Below are 22440 nucleotides of genomic sequence, written 5' to 3'. Positions count from 1 at the left end.
TGTGTCCTTCAAACTTTGCTTTCGTCAAAGAATCCTCCATTTGCAACAATTACAGCCTTGCAGAGCTTTGGCATTCTAGTTGTCAATGTGTTGAGGTAATCTGAAGAGATTTCACCCCATGCTTCCTGAAGCACCTCCCACCAGTTGGATTGGCTTGATGGGCACTTCTTACGGACCATACGGTCAAGCTCCTCCCACAACAGCTCAATAGGGTTGGGATCCGGTGACTGTGCTGGCCACTCCATTATAGACAGAATACCAGCTGACTGCTTCTTCCCTACATAGTTATTGCATAGTTTGGAGCTGTGCTTTGGGTCATTGTGGGCGGCAGGGTAGCCTAGTGGTCAGAGCGTTGGACTAGTAACCGAAAGGTTGCAAGTTCGAATCCCTGAGCTGACAAGGTACAAATCTGTCGTTCTGCCCCTGAACAGGCAGTTAACCCACTGTTCCTAGGCCGTCATTGAAAATAAGAATTTGTTCTTAACTGACTTGCCTAGTAAAATAAAGGTAAAATAGAAAAAATTGTCCTGTTGTAGGAGGACAAATTGGCTCCAATTAAGTGCCGTCCACAGGGTATGGCATGGCGTTGTGATAGCCTTCCTTCTTACCCTGTACAAATCTCCCACTTAACCACCACCGAAGCAGCCACAGACCATCACATTGCCTCCATCCTGCTTGACCGATGGCGTCAAGAACTCCTCCAGCATCTTTTCATTTTTTCTGCCAGTGTGATCTGAACACCTTCAAACTTAGATTTGTCTGTCCATAACACTTTTTTCCCCCCCAATCTTCCTCTGTCCAGTGTCTGTGTTCTTTTGTCCATCTTAATCTTTTATTTTTATTGGCCAGTCTGAGATATGGCTTTTTCTTTGCAACTCTGCCTAGAAGGCCAGCATCCCGGAGTCTCTTCTTCACTGTTGATGTTGAGACTGGTGTTTTGTGGGTACTATTTAATGAAGCTGCCAGTTGAGGACTTGTGAGGCGTCTGTTTCTCAAACTGGAGACACTAATGTACTTGTCCTTCTGCTCAGTTGTTCACCTGGGCCTCCCACTCCTCTTTCTAGTCTGGTTAGAGCCAGTTTGCGCTGTTCTGTGACGGGAGTTGTACACAGCGTTGTATAAGATCTTCAGTTTCTTGGCAATTTCTTGCATGGAAAAGCCTTCATTTCTCAGAACAAGAATAGACTGATGAGTTTCAGAAGAAAGGTCTTTGTTTCTGGCCATTTTGAGCCTGTAATCGAACCCCCAAATGCTGATGCTCCAGATACTCAACTAGTCTAAAGAAAGCCAGTTTTATTGCTTCTTTAATCAGCAGAACAGTTTTCAGATGTGCTAACATAATTGCAAAAAGGGTTTTCTAATGATCAAATAGCCTTTTAAAATGATAAACTTGGATTAGCTAACACAACGTGCCATTGGAACACAGGAGTGATGGTTGCTGATAATGGGCCTCTGTACGCCTATGTAGATATTCCATTAAAAAATCAGCCGTTTCCAGCTACAATAGTCATTTACAACATTAACAATGTCTACACCGTATTTCTGATCAATTTGATGTTGGAATACCTAGGATAGGATAAAGTAATCCTTCTCACCCCCCCCCTTAAATGATTTAGATGCACTATTGTAAAGTGGCTGTTCCACTGGATGTCATAAGGTGAATTCACCAATTTGTAAGTCGCTCTGGATAAGAGCGTCTGCCAAATGACTTAAATGTAAATGTAAATGTTGTTTTAATGGACAAAAAATTAGCGACTCCAAACTTTTGAATCGAAGTGTACCTGTATATATTTCTGGCTTTACAACATGACTTGGGTAACATGGTTTATTGTGTAAATGGCAAGTCTGTAAAGTACAGTTTATTTTCTATACAGCCATAATGTACACTACCAGTCAGACGTTTGGACACACTCATTCCAGGGTTTTTCTTTATTTTTACTATTTTCTACATTTGTAGAATAATAACGAAGACATCAAAACTATTAAATAACACACATGGGAATCATGTAGTAACCCCCCCCCAAAAAAAAATATATTTTATATTTGAGCGGTCGCCACTTTTGCATTGGCATTCTCTCAACCAGCTTCACGAGGTAGTCACCTGGAATGCATTTCAATTAACAGGTGTGCCTTGTTAAAAAGTTCATTTGTTGAATTTCTTTCCTTCTACAATGTAGAAAATAGTCAAAAGTAAAGAACCCTGGAATTAGTATTCGTGTCCAAGCTTTTGACTGGTACTGTATGCGTGTCTAAGACATTTTCACCTCAGGACATTAAAGTTGATGCTACTGTACAGGTGGATTCCTCTGGCTGTAGAGAGCAGTTCTTCTTTGGGACGTTAGCCAGTGTTGCTATGGTCAGTGGGGCATCCAACCTCTTCTCGGGCTCTGTGTTCGGGATCAGTGGGCATTTCCCCATGAGGATATCACAGGCACTCATATCAGGTATTACACACACACACACACACACACACTAAGTCTCTCATATTGGGAAGATGAATCTGTCTACATACCATACTCAGCCAATATCATATACCCAACAGTCTAGTCTACATGCTAACAAACCAATATCATATACCCAACAGTCTAGTCTACATGATAACAAACCAATATCATATACCCAACAGTCTAGTCTACATGATAACAAAGCAATATCATATACCCAACAGTCTAGTCTACGTGATAACAAACCACCCAAACTGTTCCCTTGGAGAGTCTCTGTATCTGTCCCATCACTGCTGACATCATCTTAGTTTCATACCAGCAACTGAAACATTCATCAGCTGATTTGACTTCCTTCTCCTGCTTAACCCAGACATCATTTTATAACAGCATAACACAGTCAGTTATTTTGCCCTCCCCCATCCCTCTCTCCCTCCCCCATCCCTCTCTCCCTCCCCCATCCCTCTCTCCCTCCCCCATCCCTCTCTCCCTCCCCCATCCCTCTCTCCCTCCCCCCATCCCTCTCTCCCTCCCCCATCCCTCTCTCCCTCCCCCATCCCTCTCTCCCTCCCCCATCCCTCTCTCCCTCCCCCATCCCTCTCTCCCCTCCCCCATTCCTCTCTCCCTCTCCCCATTCCTCTCTCCCTCTCCCCATCCCTCTCTCCCTCTCCCCATCCCTCTCTATCCCTCTCTCCCCCATCCCTCTCTCCCCCATTCCTCTCTCCCTCTCCCCATTCCTCTCTCCCTCTCCCCATCCCTCTCTCCCCCTCCCTCTCTCCCCATCCCTCTCTCCCCATCCCTCTCTCCCCATCCCTCTCTTCCCATCCCGCTCTCCCCCTCCCGCTCTCCCCCTCCCGCTCTCCCCCTCCCTCTCTCCCCCCATCCCGCTCTCCCCCATCCCGCTCTCCCCCTCCCCCTCTCTCCCCATCCCTCTCTCCCCATCCCTCTCTCCCCCATCCCTCTCTCCCCCATCCCTCTCTCCCCATCCCTCTCTCCCCCATCCCTCTCTCCCCCATCCCTCTCTCCCCCATCCCTCTCTCCCCATCCTCTCTCCCCCATCCCTCTCTCCCCCATCCCTCTCTCCCCCATCCCTCTCTCCCCCATCCCTCTCTCCCCCATCCCTCTCTCCCCCATCCCTCTCTCCCCCATCCCTCTCTCCCTCTCTCCCCCATCCCTCTCTCCCTCTCTCCCCCATCCCTCTCTCCTCTCTCCCCCATCCCTCTCTCCCCCATCCCTCTCTCCCCCATCCCTCTCTCCCCCATCCCTCTCTCCCCCATCCCTCTCTCCCCATCCCTCTCTCCCCATCCCTCTCTCCCCCATCCCTCTCTCCCCCACCCCTCTCTCCCCATCCCTCTCTCCCCACCCCTCTCTCCCCATCCCTCTCTCCCCACCCCTCTCTCCCCATCCCTCTCTCCCCACCCCTCTCTCCCCATCCCTCTCTCCCCACCCCTCTCTCCCCATCCCTCTCTCCCCACCCCTCTCTCCCAGGCCAGGCTATGGGTGGTACTATCAGTGCGGTAGCCTCCATAGTGGACTTGGCAGCAGCTAAAGATGTGACTGACAGCGCTCTGGCTTACTTCCTGACGGCTGATGTCTTCATCCTTGTCTGTATCCTCATGTACCTGCTGCTGCCTAAACTGGATTACTCACGGTAGACACACACACACACAGCAATAACACTCTCGCCATATCGATCAAATGTATTTATAAAGCCCTTTCTACATCAGCAGATGTCTCAAAGAAACCTAGGGAGGAACCAGGCTATGAGGGAGTGGCCAGTCCTCTTCTGGCTGTGCCGGGTAGAGAGGAACCAGGCTATGAGGGGTGGCCAGTCCTCTTCTGGCTGTACTGGGTAGAGAGGAACCAGGCTATGAGGGGTGGCCAGTCCTCTTCTGGCTGTACTGGGTAGAGAGGAACCAGGCTATGAGGGGTGGCCAGTCCTCTTCTGGCTGTGCTGGGGGGAGAGGAACCAGGCTCTGAGGGGTGGCCAGTCCTCTTCTGGCTGTGCCGGGTAGAGAGGAACCAGGCTATGAGGGGTGGCCAGTCCTCTTCTGGCTGTGCCGGGTGGAGAGGAACCAGGCTATGAGAGGTGGCCAGTCCTCTTCTGGCTGTACTGGGTAGAGAGGAACCAGGCTATGAGGGGTGGCCAGTCCTCTTCTGGCTGTGCTGGGGGGAGAGGAACCAGGCTCTGAGGGGTGGCCAGTCCTCTTCTGGCTGTGCCGGGTAGAGAGGAACCAGGCTATGAGGGATGGCCAGTCCTCTTCTAGCTGTGCCGGGTGGAGAGGAACCAGGCTATGAGGGGTGGCCAGTCCTCTTCTGGCTGTGCCGGGTAGAGAGGAACCAGGCTATGAGGGGTGGCCAGTCCTCTTCTGGCTGTGCTGGGGGGAGAGGAACCAGGCTATGAGGGGTGGCCAGTCCTCTTCTGGCTGTGCCGGGTAGAGAGGAACCAGGCTATGAGGGGTGGCCAGTCCTCTTCTAGCTGTGCCGGGTGGAGAGGAACCAGGCTATGAGGGGTGGCCAGTCCTCTTCTAGCTGTGCCGGGTGGAGAGGAACCAGGCTATGAGGGGTGGCCGGTCCTCTTCTGGCTGTGCCGGGTGGAGATTTTAATAGAACATGGCCAAGATGTTCAAATGTTCATAAATGACCAGCATGGTCAAATAATAATAATCACAGTGGTTGTCGAGGATGCAGCAAGTCAGCAGTAAATGTCAGTTGACTTTTCATAGCCGATCATTCAGAGGTCGAGACAGCAGGTGGACTGGGGACAGAGGGTGGACAGTGGGTGGACTGGGGACAGCGGGTGGACTGGGGACAGCGGGTGGACTGGGGACAGCGGGTGGACAGTGGGTGGACTGGGGACAGCGGGTGGACTGGGGACAGCGGGTGGACTGGGGACAGCGGGTGGACTGGGGACAGAGGGTGGACAGCGGGTGGACTGGGGACAGAGGGTGGACAGAGGGTGGACTGGGGACAGCAGGTGGACTGGGGACAGCGGGTGGACTGGGGACAGAGGGTGGAGTGGGGACAGCGGGTGGACTGGGGACAGAGGGTGGAGTGGGGACAGAGGGTGGACTGGGGACAGCAGTTGGACTGGGGACAGAGGGTGGACAGCGGGTGGACTGGGGACAGCGGGTGGACTGGGGACAGAGGGTGGAGTGGGGACAGAGGGTGGAGTGGGGACAGAGGGTGGAGTGGGGACAGAGGGTGGAGTGGGGACAGCGGGTGGAGTGGGGACAGCGGGTGGACTGGGGACAGCGGGTGGACTGGGGACAGCGGGTGGACTGGGGACAGCGGGTGGACTGGGGACAGCGGGTGGACTGGGGACAGAGGGTGGACAGCAGGTGGACTTGGGACAGCGGGTGGACTGGGGACAGCGGGTGGACGGGGGACAGAGGGCGGACTGGGGACAGGGGGTGGACTGGGGACAGCGGGTGGACTGGACTGTACAACAATGTGCATGCACATGTGTCAAAGAGGCTGAGGGAGATGTGGTGAGAGATGATGAGGAACTGTAGTGCCTCTGAGTTTTGTTCTGTTGTGCTCAGGCAAACCACAGTTAAATGAAACTCGTCTCCTCTCCCGAAACCAAGGAAACAGGCTTTATTGATACTGAGAATAAAATAAACACTTCCCAGTTTCTGTTTGTTAACCTTTTGTATATGAGCCTTTGTCACAAAAAAAACTTCTCACAGGTGTCTCCTTTGACCTTTGGTGTGTTCTCAGGTCACGGTGTGTTCTCAGGTCATCGGTGTGTTGTCGGGTCACGGTGTGTTCTCAGGTCATCGGTGTGTTGTCGGGTCACGGTGTGTTGTCGGGTCATCGGTGTGTTGTCAGGTCACGGTGTGTTCTCGGGTCATCGGTGTGTTCTCGGGTCATCGGTGTGTTGTCAGGTCACGGTGTGTTCTCGGGTCATCGGTGTGTTCTCGGGTCATCGGTGTGTTGTCGGGTCATCGGTGTGTTGTCAGGTCACGGTGCGTTCTCAGGTCACGGTGTGTTGTCGGGTCATCGGTGTGTTCTCGGGTCATCGGTGTGTTCTCGGGTCATCGGTGTGTTCTCAGGTCATGGTGTGTTCTCAGGTCATCGGTGTGTTCTCGGGTCATCGGTGTGTTGTCGGGTCATCGGTGTGTTGTCGGGTCATCGGTGTGTTGTCGGGTCATCGGTGTGTTCTCAGGTCACGGTGTGTTGTCGGGTCATCGGTGTGTTGTCGGGTCATCGGTGTGTTGTCGGGTCATCGGTGTGTTGTCGGGTCATCGGTGTGTTCTCAGGTCACGGTGTGTTGTCGGGTCATCGGTGTGTTCTCAGGTCATCGGTGTGTTCTCGGGTCATCGGTGTGTTGTCGGGTCACGGTGTGTTCTCGGGTCATCGGTGTGTTCTCGGGTCATCGGTGTGTTCTCAGGTCATCGGTGTGTTCTCAGGTCATCGGTGTATTGTCGGGTCATCGGTGTGTTGTCGGGTCATCGGTGTGTTCTCAGGTCATCGGTGTGTTGTCAGGTCATCGGTGTGTTCTCGGGTCATCGGTGTGTTGTCGGGTCATCGGTGTGTTGTCGGGTCATCGGTGTGTTCTCGGGTCATGGGTGTGTTCTCAGGTCATCGGTGTGTTCTCAGGTCATCTGTGTGTTCTCAGGTCACGGTGTGTTCTCGGGTCACGGTGTGTTCTCGGGTCATCGGTGTGTTCTCAGGTCACGGTGTGTTCTCAGGTCACGGTGTGTTCTCAGGTCATCGGTGTGTTCTCAGGTCACGGTGTGTTCTCGGGTCATGGGTGTGTTCTCAGGTCATCGGTGTGTTCTCAGGTCATCTGTGTGTTCTCAGGTCACGGTGTGTTCTCAGGTCACGGTGTGTTCTCAGGTCACGGTGTGTTCTCAGGTCACGGTGTGTTCTCGGGTCATCGGTGTGTTCTCAGGTCATCGGTGTGTTCTCAGGTCACGGTGTGTTGTCGGGTCATGGGTGTGTTCTCAGGTCATCGGTGTGTTCTCAGGTCACGGTGTGTTCTCGGGTCATCGGTGTGTTCTCGGGTCATCGGTGTGTTCTCGGGTCACGGTGTGTTCTCGGGTCACGGTGTGTTGTCAGGTCACGGTGTGTTGTCAGGTCACGGTGTGTTCTCAGGTCATCGGTGTGTTCTCGGGTCACGGTGTGTTCTCGGGTCATCGGTGTGTTGTCGGGTCATCAGTGTGTTCTCGGGTCATCGGTGTGTTCTCGGGTCATCGGTGTGTTCTCAGGTCATCGGTGTGTTGTCGGGTCATCGGTGTGTTCTCGGGTCATCGGTGTGTTCTCGGGTCATCGGTGTGTTGTCGGGTCATCGGTGTGTTCTCGGTTCATCGGTGTGTTGTCGGTTCATCGGTGTGTTCTCAGGTCATCGGTGTGTTGTCAGGTCAACGGTGTGTTGTCCGGTCATCGGTGTGTTGTCCGGTCATCGGTGTGTTGTCCGGTCATCGGTGTGTTCTTAGGTCATCGGTGTGTTGTCGGGTCATCGGTGTGTTCTCAGGTCACGGTGTGTTCTCAGGTCACGGTGTGTTCTCAGGTCACGGTGTGTTCTCGGGTCATCGGTGTGTTGTCGGGTCATCGGTGTGTTGTCGGGTCATCGGTGTGTTGTCGGGTCATCGGTGTGTTCTCGGGTCATCGGTGTGTTCTCGGGTCATCGGTGTGTTCTCGGGTCATCGGTGTGTTCTCGGGTCATCGGTGTGTTCTCGGGTCATCGGTGTGTTCTCGGGTCATCGGTGTGTTCTCGGGTCATCGGTGTGTTCTCGGGTCATCGGTGTGTTGTCGGGTCATCGGTGTGTTCTCAAGTCATCTGTGTGATAAACCTGCAGGAGCTCTTAGATCACGAAGTGCAATATTACAGAGAACAAACAGCTGTTGATGCTGAACAGTAAACAATGCCAAAAGAAAAAGTTTTTTCCTGTGAAAAACAATTCCAGAAGTAAACCAGGAAGTGTTTTGAACAAAAGTTTGTTGGACATAGTTTTCTGTTTGTTCTAATACATTACAAGTGCTAAAGGTCAATGACTTCTTACTAAATGACTTAATTACATAGAGAGACAACATGTTATAGACCTTTTTATACATAGCCTCAGTTAAAATATTCAGTTAAGATGTATCCCTCATTTCTTTTAGTTACCTCTCATATCACTCTGGAAGTAAGTTGCCCTTAGGCAAAGATCTAAGATCAGCTCACCTTGCTGAAATTCTAACATGAACCATTTAACCATTTAGGCAATCATGAAACTGATCTGGAATCAGTTCTGACAAGTGATACAACATATACCTACAGGTGTTACCGATGTTACTGCATAGAGGATGCGTGATTTAAATGTTGTGTACCATGTGGATGTCGACTTAAGGCAGCCCCTCCCCACCTGTCTGATTCAGAGCGGTTTGGGTTAAATGGGGAAGACACGTTTCAGTTGTACAACTGACTAGGTACCCCCCCTTTTGCCGACTGAAACTGTTTCCCTTCCTCAGGCACTACATGCTGGCAGCAGAGTACAACAAGTCAGGGTCTATACCAGAGCCCCGCGGTGAGACGGACGGCCTGGAGGGAGCACCAGCGAGCACGGTCTCCTCCGTGTCCATCCCGCCTCTAAAACCCATCCTTCAGAAGACATGGCTCCTGGGTCTCTGTGTCTTCTACGTCTTCTTCATCTCTATAATGGTGTTCCCTGCCGTCTCCTCTGGGATCCAGGTAGAAGGACTAAGATGTCTCCTTATTAAATGACAGTTCTGAGGGGGGTAAACAGAGCTGCAAGTGAGAGAGGGATGGGGGAGAGAGGGATGGGGGAGAGAGGGATGGGGGAGAGAGGGATGGGGGAGAGAGGGATGGGGAGAGAGGGGTGGGGAGAGGGAGAGAGGGATGGGGGAGAGATGGGTGGGGAGAGGGAGAGAGGGATGGGGGAGAGAGGGATGGGGGAGAGAGGGGTGGGGAGAGGGAGAGAGGGATGGGGAGAGAGGGATGGGGAGAGAGGGGTGGGGAGAGAGGGGTGGGGAGAGAGGGATGGGGAGAGTCAAGTTATTTTCTTGTATTTTATGTTATATTATCTTATGTTGTCTTCTCTTCTCAGTCTGTTAACCAGGACAGCATGTTGTCTTCTCTTCTCAGTCTGTTAACCAGGACAGCATGTTGTCTTCTCAGTCCGTTAACCAGGACAGCATGTTGTCTTCTCAGTCTGTTAACCAGGACAGCATGTTGTCTTCTCTTCTCAGTCTGTTAACCAGGACAGCATGTTGTCTTCTCAGTCTGTTAACCAGGACAGCATGTTGTCTTCTCAGTCTGTTAACCAGGACAGCATGTTGTCTTCTCAGTCTGTTAACCAGGACAGCATGTTGTCTTCTCTTCTCAGTCTGTTAACCAGGACAGCATGTTGTCTTCTCTTCTCAGTCTGTTAACCAGGACAGCATGTTGTCTTCTCAGTCTGTTAACCAGGACAGCATGTTGTCTTCTCAGTCTGTTAACCAGGACAGCATGTTGTCTTCTCTTCTCAGTCCGTTAACCAGGACAGCATGTTGTCTTCTCAGTCTGTTAACCAGGACAGCATGTTGTCTTCTCTTCTCAGTCTGTTAACCAGGACAGCATGTTGTCTTCTCTTCTCAGTCCGTTAACCAGGACAGCATGTTGTCTTCTCAGTCTGTTAACCAGGACAGCATGTTGTCTTCTCAGTCTGTTAACCAGGACAGCATGTTGTCTTCTCTTGTCAGTCTGTTAACCAGGACAGCATGTTGTCTTCTCTTCTCAGTCTGTTAACCAGGACAGCATGTTGTCTTCTCTTCTCAGTCTGTTAACCAGGACAGCATGTTGGCTTCTCTTCTCAGTTTGTTAACCAGGACAGCATGTTGTCTTCTCAGTCTGTTAACCAGGACAGCATGTTGTCTTCTCTTCTCAGTTTGTTAACCAGGACAGCATGTTGTCTTCTCAGTCTGTTAACCAGGACAGCATGTTGTCTTGTCTTCTCAGTCTGTTAACCAGGACAGCATGTTGTCTTCTCAGTCTGTTAACCAGGACAGCATGTTGTCTTCTCATATCAGTCTGTTAAACAGGACAGCATGTTGTCTTCTCAGTCTGTTAACCAGGACAGCATGTTGTCTTCTCAGTCTGTTAACCAGGACAGCATGTTGTCTTCTCATATCAGTCTGTTAAACAGGACAGCATGTTGTCTTCTCTTCTCAGTCTGTTAACCAGGACAGCATGTTGTCTTCTCAGTCTGTTAACCAGGACAGCATGTTGTCTTCTCTTCTCTGTCTGTTTACCAGGACAGCATGTTGTCTTCTCTTCAGTCTGTTAAACAGGACAGCATGTTGTCTTGTCTTCTCAGTCTGTTAACCAGGACAGCATGTTGTCTTCTCAGTCTGTTAACCAGGACAGCATGTTGTCTTCTCTTCTCAGTCTGTTAACCAGGACAGCATGTTGTCTTCTCTTCTCAGTCCGTTAACCAGGACAGCATGTTGTCTTCTCAGTCTGTTAACCAGGACAGCATGTTGTCTTCTCAGTCTGTTAACCAGGACAGCATGTTGTCTTCTCTTGTCAGTCTGTTAACCAGGACAGCATGTTGTCTTCTCTTCTCAGTCTGTTAACCAGGACAGCATGTTGTCTTCTCTTCTCAGTCTGTTAACCAGGACAGCATGTTGGCTTCTCTTCTCAGTTTGTTAACCAGGACAGCATGTTGTCTTCTCAGTCTGTTAACCAGGACAGCATGTTGTCTTCTCTTCTCAGTTTGTTAACCAGGACAGCATGTTGTCTTCTCAGTCTGTTAACCAGGACAGCATGTTGTCTTGTCTTCTCAGTCTGTTAACCAGGACAGCATGTTGTCTTCTCAGTCTGTTAACCAGGACAGCATGTTGTCTTCTCATATCAGTCTGTTAAACAGGACAGCATGTTGTCTTCTCTTCTCAGTCTGTTAACCAGGACAGCATGTTGTCTTCTCAGTCTGTTAACCAGGACAGCATGTTGTCTTCTCTTCTCTGTCTGTTTACCAGGACAGCATGTTGTCTTCTCTTCAGTCTGTTAAACAGGACAGCATGTTGTCTTCTCTTCTCTGTCTGTTAACCAGGACAGCATGTTGTCTTCTCTGTCTGTTAACCAGGACAGGATGTTGTCTTCTCTTCTCAGTCTGTTAACCAGGACAGCATGTTGTCTTCTCAGTCTGTTAACCAGGACAGCATGTTGTCTTCTCTTCTCTGTCTGTTTACCAGGACAGCATGTTGTCTTCTCTTCAGTCTGTTAAACAGGACAGCATGTTGTCTTCTCTTCTCTGTCTGTTAACCAGGACAGCATGTTGTCTTCTCTGTCTGTTAACCAGGACAGGATGTTGTCTTCTCTTCTCAGTCTGTTAACCAGGACAGCATGTTGTCTTCTCAGTCTGTTAACCAGGACAGCATGTTGTCTTCTCTTCTCTGTCTGTTTACCAGGACAGCATGTTGTCTTCTCTTCAGTCTGTTAAACAGGACAGCATGTTGTCTTCTCTTCTCAGTCTGTTAACCAGGACAGGATGTTGTCTTCTCTTCTCAGTATGTTAACCAGGACAGCATGTTGTCTTCTCTTCTCTGTCTGTTAACCAGGACAGCATGTTGTCTTCTCTTCTCAGTCTGTTAACCAGGACAGCATGTTGTCTTCTCTGTCTGTTAACCAGGACAGCATGTTGTCTTGTCTTCTCAGTCTGTTAACCAGGACAGCATGTTGTCTTCTCTTCTCTGTCTGTTAACCAGGACAGCATGTTGTCTTCTCAGTCTGTTAACCAGGACAGGATGTTGTCTTCTCTTCTCAGTATGTTAACCAGGACAGCATGTTGTCTTCTCTTCTCTGTCTGTTAACCAGGACAGCATGTTGTCTTCTCTTCTCAGTCTGTTAACCAGGACAGCATGTTGTCTTCTCAGTCTGTTAACCAGGACAGCATGTTGTCTTCTCTTCTCTGTCTGTTAACCAGGACAGCATGTTGTCTTCTCTTATCAGTCTGTTAACCAGGACCGCATGTTGTCTTCTCTTCTCTGTCTGTTAACCAGGACAGCATGTTGTCTTCTCTGTCTGTTAACCAGGACAGCATGTTGCCTTCTCTTCTCAGTCTGTTAACCAGAAGAGTGGCAGCCCCTGGACAACAACATACTTCACCCCCATCACCAGGTGAGAATCAGACTGATTTGGCTCTTGTCAGTAGGTGTCCAAATCAAATTGTATTTGTCACATGCGCTGAATACAACAAGTGTAGACCTTACTATAAAATGCTTACTTACAAGCGCTTAACCAACTATGCAGTTTTAAGCAAAATAGTTTTAAAAATATATATATTTTTAAATATCACAATAATGAGGCTATATACAGGGTGTACTGGTACTGAGTCAATGTGCGGGGGCATCAGTTTGTCCAAGTAATTGAGGTAATGTGTACATGTAGGTAGGGGTGAAGTGACTGCATAGATAATAAACAATGAATAGCAGCCGCATTAAAAAAAGGGGGGAGTCAATGTGAATAGTCCGGGTGGCCATTATTATCTGTTCAGGAGACAATTTCTAAGGGTCTTCCTCTGACACCGCCTGGGACAGAGATCCTGGATGGCAGGAAGCTTGGTCCCAGTCATGTACTGGGCCGTACACACTACCCTCTGTATCGCCTTGTGGTCGTATGCCGAGCAGTTTCCATATCAGGCGGTGATGCAACAGGTCAGGATGCTCTCGATGGTGCAGTTGTAGAACATTTTGTGGATCTGAGGACCCGTGCCAAATCTTTTCAGTCTCCTGAGGGGGAGGAGGCGTTGTCGGGCCCTCTTCACGGCTGTCTTGGTGTGCTTGGACCATGACAGTTTATGATGATGTGGACACCAAGGAACTTGAAGCTCTCGACCTGCTCCACCTACAGCCCCGTAGATGAGAATGGGGGTGTCTTGTTCACGTTCAGGGAGAGGTTGTTGTCCTTGTACCACACTGCCAGGTCTCTGACCTATTCCCTATAGGCTGTCTCATCGTTGTTGGCGATCAGGCCTACCACTGTGTCTTTGGAAAATGAACGATGGTGTTCGAGTCATGCTTGATCAGGCAGTCGTGGGTGAACAGGGAGTAAAGGAGGGGACTAAGCACACACCCCTGAGGGGCCCCGGTGTTGGGGATCATGTGGCGGATGTGTTGCTACCTATCCTTATCACCTGGGGGTCAGAAAGTCCAGGTTCCAGTTGCAGAGGGAGGTGTTCAGTCCCAGGGTCCTTAGCTTATTGATGAGCTTTGAGAGCACTATGGTGTTGAACGCTGAGCTGTAGTCAATGAATAGTGTTATCACATAGGTGTTCCTTTTGTCCAGGTGGGAAAGGGCATAGAGATTTTGTCATCTGTGGATCTGTTGGGGCGGTATGCAAATTGGAGTGGGTCCAGAGTTTCTGGGATGATGGTGTTGTGAGCCATGACCAGCCTTTCAAAGCACTTCATGGCTACAGACATGAGTGCTACCGGTCGGTAGTCATTTAGGCAGGTTACCTTGGTGTTCTTGGGCACAGGTACTATGGTGGTCTGCATGAAAACATGTTGGTATTCAGACTCGGTCAGGGAGAGGTTAAAAATTTCAGTAAAGACACTTGCCAGTTGGTCAGCGGATGCTCTGAGTACACGTCCGGGTAATCAGTCTGACGCTCTCATGCATGTTTCGGTGTTACTTGCCTCGAAGCGAGCATAGAAGTTATTTAGCTCGTCTCGTAGGCTCGTATCACTGGGAAGCTCATGACTGGACTTCCCTTTGTAGTCTGTAATAGATTGCTAGGCCTTGCCACATCTGACGAGCATCAGAGACGGTGTTGTACGATTCAATCTTAGTCCTGAATTGACGCTTTGCCTGTTTGATGGTTCGCCGGAGGGCATAGCGGGATTTCTTATAAGCATCCAGGTTAGTGTCCCGTTCCTTGAAGTTGCAGCTCTACCCGTTATCTCAGTGCGACTGTTGCCTATAATCCATGGCTTCTGGTTGGGGTATGTACGTACGGTCACTGTGAGGACGACGTCACCGATGCACTTATTGATAAAGCACGGTGACTGATATGATGTACTCCTCAATGCCATTGGATGAATCCCAGAACATATTCCAGTCTGTGCTGCAAAACAGTCCTGTAGTTTAGCATCTGCTTCATCTGACCACTTCTATATTGAGCGAGTCACTGGTACTTCCTGCTTTAATTGTTCCTTGTAAAGAGGAATCAGGAGGATATAATTATGGTCAGATTTGCCAAATGGAAGGCGAGAGAGTTTTGTATGCGTCTCTGTGTGTGGAGTAAAGGTGTTTTTTTTGTTCCACATGTGACATGCTGATAGAAATGAGGTAAAACAGATTAAGTTTTCCAGCATTAAAGTCCCCTGTCACTAAGAGCTGGATGACAATTTTTTTGTTTGCTTATGGCCTTCTACAGCTGGTGGAATGCGGTCTTAGTGTATCTATGCTTCCTGTATGTATACTTGATATGCCATGAAAGCGTTACAGAGGAGGGCTTAGATCATAATGAAATTGATTACATGGACAAGGGGAACCTGATCCTAGATCAGCTACTCTGAGACTCTTTATGACCTGATCCTAGATGACCTACTATGAGACTCTTTATGACCTGATCCTAGATCACCACCACTGAGACTCTTTATGACCTGATCCTAGATCACCACCACTGAGACTCTTTATGACCTGATCCTAGATCACCACCACTGAGACTCTTTATAACCTGATCCTAGATGACCTACTATGAGACTCTTTATGACCTGATCCTAGATCACCACTCCTACTGAGACTCTTTATGACCTGATCCTAGATGACCTACTATGAGACTCTTTATGACCTGATCCTAGATCACCACTCCTACTGAGACTCTTTATGACCTGATCCTAGATCACCACCACTGAGACTCTTTATGACCTGATCCTAGATCACCACTCCTACTGAGACTCTTTATGACCTGATCCTAGATCACCACCACTGAGACTCTTTATGACCTGACCCTAGATGACCTACTATGAGACTCTTTATGACCTGATCCTAGATCACCACTCCTACTGAGACTCTTTATGACCTGATCCTAGATCACCACCACTGAGACTCTTTATGACCTGATCCTAGATCACCACCACTGAGACTCTTTATGACCTGATCCTAGATCACCACCACTGAGACTCTTTATAACCTGATCCTAGATGACCTACTATGAGACTCTTTATGACCTGATCCTAGATCACCACTCCTACTGAGACTCTTTATGACCTGATCCTAGATGACCACTCCTACTGAGACTCTTTATGACCTGATCCTAGATCACCACTCCTACTGAGACTCTTTATGACCTGATCCTAGATGACCTACTATGAGACTCTTTATGACCTGATCCTAGATCAGCTACTATGAGACTCTTTATGACCTGATCCTAGATCACCACCACTGAGACTCTTTATGACCTGATCCTAGATCACCACCACTGAGACTCTTTATGACCTGATCCTAGATCACCACTCCTACTGAGACTCTTTATGACCTGATCCTAGATCACCACTCCTACTGAGACTCTTTATGACCTGATCCTAGATCACCACCACTGAGACTCTTTATGACCTGATCCTAGATCACCACCACTGAGACTCTTTATGACCTGATCCTAGATCACCACTCCTACTGAGACTCTTTATGACCTGATCCTAGATCACCACCACTGAGACTCTTTATGACCTGATCCTAGATCACCACCACTGAGACTCTTTATAACCTGATCCTAGATGACCTACTATGAGACTCTTTATGACCTGATCCTAGATCACCACTCCTACTGAGACTCTTTATGACCTGATCCTAGATGACCTACTATGAGACTCTTTATGACCTGATCCTAGATCACCACTCCTACTGAGACTCTTTATGACCTGATCCTAGATCACCACCACTGAGACTCTTTATGACCTGATCCTAGATCACCTACTCTGAGACTCTTTATGACCTGATCCTAGATCACCACCACTGAGACTCTTTATGACCTGATCCTTGATCACCACTCCTACTGAGACTCTTTATGACCTGATCCTAGATCACCACTCCTACTGATACTCTTTATGACCTGATCCTAGATCACCACCACTGAGACTCTTTATGACCTGATCCTAGATCAGCTACTATGAGACTCTTTATGACCTGATACTAGATCACCTACTCTGAGACTCTTTATGACCTGATCCTAGATCACCACCACTGAGACTCTTTATGACCTGATCCTAGATCACCACTCCTACTGAGACTCTTTATGACCTGATCCTAGATGACCTACTATGAGACTCTTTATGACCTGATCCTAGATCACCACTCCTACTGAGACTCTTTATGACCTGATCCTAGATCACCACCACTGAGACTCTTTATGACCTGATCCTAGATCACCACCAATGAGACTCTTTATGACCTGATCCTAGATCACCACCACTGAGACTCTTTATGACCTGATCATAGATCAGCTACTATGAGACTCTTTATGACCTGATCCTAGATCACCACTCCTACTGAGACTCTTTATGACCTGATCCTAGATCACCACTCCTACTGAGACTCTTTATGACCTGATCCTAGATCACCACCACTGAGACTCTTTATGACCTGATACTAGATCAGCTACTATGAGACTCTTTATGACCTGATCCTAGATCACCACCACTGAGACTCTTTATGACCTGATCCTAGATCAGCTACTATGAGACTCTTTATGACCTGATCCTAGATCACCTACTCTGAGACTCTTTATGACCTGATCCTAGATCACCACCACTGAGACTCTTTATGAACTGATCCTAGATCACCACTCCTACTGAGACTCTTTATGACCTGATCCTAGATCACCACTCCTACTGAGACTCTTTATGACCTGATCCTAGATCACCACTCCTACTGAGACTCTTTATGACCTGATCCTAGATCACCACCACTGAGACTCTTTATGACCTGATCCTAGATCACCACCACTGAGACTCTTTATGACCTGATCCTAGATCAGCTACTATGAGACTCTTTATGACCTGATCCTAGATCACCTACTCTGAGACTCTTTATGACCTGATCCTAGATCACCACCACTGAGACTCTTTATGAACTGATCCTAGATCACCACTCCTACTGAGACTCTTTATGACCTGATCCTAGATCACCACTCCTACTGAGACTCTTTATGACCTGATCCTAGATCACCACCACTGAGACTCTTTATGACCTGATCCTAGATCAGCTACTATGAGACTCTTTATGACCTGATCCTAGATCAGCTACTATGAGACTTTTATGACCTGATCCTAGATCACCACCACTGAGACTCTTTATGACCTGATCCTAGATCAGCTACTATGAGACTTTTATGACCTGATCCTAGATCACCACCACTGAGACTCTTTATGACCTGATCCTAGATCACCACTCCTACTGAGACTCTTTATGACCTGATCCTAGATCACCACCACTGAGACTCTTTATGACCTGATCCTAGATCACCTACTCTGAGACTCTTTATGACCTGATCCTAGATCACCACCACTGAGACTCTTTATGACCTGACCCTAGATGACCTACTATGAGACTCTTTATGACCTGATCCTAGATCACCACCACTGAGACTCTTTATGACCTGATCCTAGATCACCACTCCTACTGAGACTCTTTATGACCTGATCCTAGATCACCACCACTGAGACTCTTTATGACCTGATCCTAGATCACCTACTCTGAGACTCTTTATGACCTGATCCTAGATCATCACCACTGAGACTCTTTATGACCTGATCCTTGATCACCACTCCTACTGAGACTCTTTATGACCTGATCCTAGATCACCACTCCTACTGAGACTCTTTATGACCTGATCCTAGATCACCACCACTGAGACTCTTTATGACCTGATCCTAGATCAGCTACTATGAGACTCTTTATGACCTGATACTAGATCACCTACTCTGAGACTCTTTATGACCTGATCCTAGATCACCACCACTGAGACTCTTTATGACCTGATCCTAGATCACCACCACTGAGACTCTTTATGACCTGATCCTAGATCACCACCACTGAGACTCTTTATGACCTGATCCTAGATCAGCTACTATGAGACTCTTTATGACCTGATCCTAGATCAGCTACTATGAGACTCTTTATGACCTGATCCTAGATCACCACCACTGAGACTCTTTATGAATATAGACCATAGGGAATAATGTAGTCATTATCTTCTCTCCAGCTTCTTCCTCTACAACGTGGCTGACTTCTGTGGTCGTCAGGCCACGGCCTGGCTGCAGGTTCCAGGCCCCACCAGTAGGGTCCTCCCCGCCCTGGTCCTCTCCCGGACAGTCCTGGTGCCTCTCCTCATGTTCTGCAACTACCAGGTAAAGAAAAGGAGAGAAGGTCCACAACTCTTATCCTCTAATGGAAATAAGGTAAAGGGTGCTTGGAGGAGCACCAACGGTCGATTAGCCTGTCTGTCTGTGCTATCATGCCAACTCCTTGTCACTCATTGGCTAGACACATGACCAGGCAGTCGATCACATCAAATATATCTATATTTTTTTTATTAAAAGACCAGCACTCAGTTGAATATAAGCTTTGTTACAAAAAACTACAAATTAAAAATTTGTTTAAAATAAAAAATAAACATTTTTTTATTCTTATTGCAACACGTCTTAGTAGTCTTTTATTTTATTTTTTTAACCAGGCAAGTCAGTTAAGAACAAATTCTTATTTTCAATGACGGCCTGGGAACAGTGGGTTAACTGCCTGTTCAGGGGCAGAACGACAGATTTGTACCTCGCCAGACGGGGATTTAGTAACACCTTCTATGTAGTACATGTGTATAATGCTTTATAACGTCCTTTATAATGCCTCATAATACACACATAGTGGGGAGAACAAGTATTTGACACACTGTCGATTGTGCAGGTTCTCCTACTTACAAAGCATGTAGAGGTCTGTAATTTTTTATCATAGGTACACTTCAACTGTGAGAGACAGAATCTAAAACAAAAATCCAGATAATCACATTGTATGATTTTTAAGTAATTCATTTGCATTTTATTGCATGACATAAGTATTTGATACATCAGAAAAGCAGACCTTAATATTTGGTACAGAAACCTTTGTTTCTTTACCTGTTATGACATTGACTATTAGCTTATTGTTTTCCCCCTGTAACTACCCAAGAGGGCTAGCGCATTGTGTGAGTTCCAAATGGCACCCTATTCCCTATATATAGTGCACTACTTTTGACCAGGGCCTATAGGGCACTAGTGCACTACTTTTGACCAGGGCCTATAGGGCACTAGTGCACTACTTTTGACCAGGGCCTATAGGGCACTAGTGCACTACTTTTGACCAGGGCCTATAGGGCACTAGTGCACTACTTTTGACCAGGGCCTATAGGGCACTAGTGCACTACTTTTGACCAGGGCCTATAGGGCACTAGTGCACTACTTTTGACCAGGGCCTATAGGGCACTAGTGCACTACTTTTGACCAGGGCCTATAGGGCACTAGTGCACTACTTTTGACCAGGGCCTATAGGGCACTAGTGCACTACTTTTGACCAGGGCCTATAGGGCACTAGTGCACTACTTTTGACCAGGGCCTATAGGGCACTAGTGCACTACTTTTGACCAGGGCCTATAGGGCACTAGTGCACTACTTTTGACCAGGGCTTATAGGGCACTAGTGCTCTACTTTTGACCAGGGCCTATAGGGCACTAGTGCACTACTGTTGACCAGGGCCTATAGGGCACTAGTGCACTACTGTTGACCAGGACCTATAGGGAACTAGTGCACTACTTTTGACCAGGGCTTATAGGGCACTAGTACACTACTGTTGACCAGGGCCTATAGGGCACTAGTGCACTACTGTTGACCAGAGCTTATAGGGCACTAGTGCACTACTGTTGACCAGGGCCTATAGGGCACTAGTGCACTACTGTTGACCAGGGCTTATAGGGCACTAGTGCACTACTGTTGACCAGGGCCTATAGGGCACTAGTGCACTACTGTTGACCAGGGCCTATAGGGCACTAGTGCACTACTGTTGACCAGGGCCTATAGGGCACTAGTGCACTACTTTTGACCAGGACCTATAGGGCACTCGTGCACTACTGTTGACCAGGGCCTATAGGGCACTAGTGCACTACTGTTGACCAGGGCTTATAGGGCACTAGTGCACTACTGTTGACCAGGGCCTATAGGGCACTAGTGCACTACTGTTGACCAGGTCCTATAGGGCACTAGTGCACTACTGTTGACCAGGGCTTATAGGGCACTAGTGCACTACTGTTGACCAGGGCTTATAGGGCACTAGTGCACTACTGTTGACCGGGGCTTATAGGGCACTAGTGCACTACTGTTGACCAGGGCCTATAGGGCACTAGTGCACTACTGTTGACCAGGGCCTATAGGGCACTAGTGCACTACTGTTAACCAGGGCTTATAGGGCACTAGTGCACTACTGTTGACCAGGGCCTATAGGGCACTACTGTTAACCAGGGCCTATAGGGCACTAGTGCACTACTGTTGACCAGGGCCTATAGGGCACTACTGTTAACCAGGGCCTATAGGGCACTAGTGCACTACTTTTGACCAGGACCTATAGGAACGATTCCTTTGCTTTCATTTAGTTTGTCTTATAGAAAATAGTCTTTGATTTAAAAAAATGTCTTTGTGTAACCTCTAGCCCAGAGACCACCTTCACATGGTCCTCTTCAGCCACGACCTCTTCCCTGTCTTCTTCATCTGTCTTCTGGGCATCACCAACGGGTACCTGGGCACCTTGCCCATGATCTACGGGCCCAAGGTGGTGCCACGGGACCTGGCAGAGCCCGCAGGCGTGGTCATGAGCTTCTTCCTGACGTTGGGACTGGCTGTGGGATCGGCCTTCTCTGTGTTGATAGTACACTTCATCTGAAGAGGAGGAGGAGACGGGAGGAGGAGGAGACGGGAGGAGGAGGAGACGGGAGGAGGAGGAGACGGGAGGAGGGGGAGACGGGAGGAGGGGGAGACGGGAGGAGGAGGAGACGGGAGGAGGAGGAGACGGGAGGAGGAGGAGACGGGAGGAGGAGGAGACGGGAGGAGAAAGATGGCAAATCCAGACTGACTTCTCCAACAAACTTGGTCTCCATGCAGAATCCAACATTTGTTCATAAACGTCAAATTGCGAAGGTTAAGTTTAGGCATTTACTCTGAATGGTTAAAGTTTGGGATTAGGGTTATAAAAAAATAATAATAAGTACTGGGATTGAACTCATGACCCTCGGTGTCGAAACTCACGGCATACGCCCATCCTCCATCCCAGTCCACAACGCCCTACACTCACCGTTGTTCCTACTGGCCCGTTTTGAAGTCATCTCCCGACGTCCTGCTTACCTTGGACGGACGTCGAATTTCACTGTGGATCTTGGGCGACCTGGCTGGACTTCTCTGTCCTCATAGTCCACTGTATCCGAGGAGGAGTGAGGCCCAGACTCAATCAGATAAAGTGATAGCTGACACCCACGTAAATGTATGGATTTTTTAAAATGATTTGACTAAAGGCATTACACAGTTGGTTCAGTTCTCTCCGTGTAATATAAAAAGTCATCTACATTTCCTGTTTTGATAGTTTCATAATAAATGGTTGCGGTAAGTCATTTTGTCGGTTCTTCTCTCTTCCACCCGTCACATTGGTTATCATCACAGAGGTTTAATAAGAAGTGGAGACTGCGTCCAAGATGTCCGACCGTTGTTTTCAAGGTAATCCACTCATGTTCGCATATGCCCAGGGTTGCCAGGTCTAGGGCCTGGGGCCCCTAAGCAACCACTTACGTAGCTTATGGCTGGAGCCGGCCCTGCATAACACCATATCGTCTTTATGTACATGCATCATGTTCGTGATGTTGCCAACCCTTTAAAGCCAGCTAATATATAGGATGACTCATTAGAGAGAACAGAAATAGAAGGCTGGCTGGCTGCTACTGCATAAAAACAGCTAGAAGGCTGGCTGCTACTGCATGAAAACAGCTAGAAGGCTGGCTGCTAC

General features: G+C 48.5%; 1 protein-coding gene across 1 annotated transcript in view; it reads left to right on the top strand.

Annotated features, from left to right (window-relative positions):
• Window positions 1-22047, top strand: part of slc29a3 (solute carrier family 29 member 3) — a 39427-nt gene extending 17380 nt beyond the window's left edge. Inside the window, exons 6-11 of the mRNA XM_064924441.1 lie at window positions 2297-2444; window positions 3930-4092; window positions 8901-9120; window positions 12488-12546; window positions 18635-18779; window positions 21100-22047. Of these exons, the coding sequence (XP_064780513.1) occupies window positions 2297-2444; window positions 3930-4092; window positions 8901-9120; window positions 12488-12546; window positions 18635-18779; window positions 21100-21330 (966 nt within the window). The 3' untranslated portion in view covers window positions 21331-22047. The remainder of the gene's footprint in view (window positions 1-2296; window positions 2445-3929; window positions 4093-8900; window positions 9121-12487; window positions 12547-18634; window positions 18780-21099) is intronic.
• The last annotated feature ends 393 nt before the right edge of the window (window positions 22048-22440 follow it).

This window comes from Oncorhynchus masou, chromosome 18 (assembly GCF_036934945.1).
Source record: "Oncorhynchus masou masou isolate Uvic2021 chromosome 18, UVic_Omas_1.1, whole genome shotgun sequence".
NCBI lineage: Eukaryota > Metazoa > Chordata > Actinopteri > Salmoniformes > Salmonidae > Oncorhynchus > Oncorhynchus masou.
The sequence above is the reverse complement of the archived record's forward strand: the minus strand, read 5'-3'. Positions and strand labels throughout refer to the sequence as shown.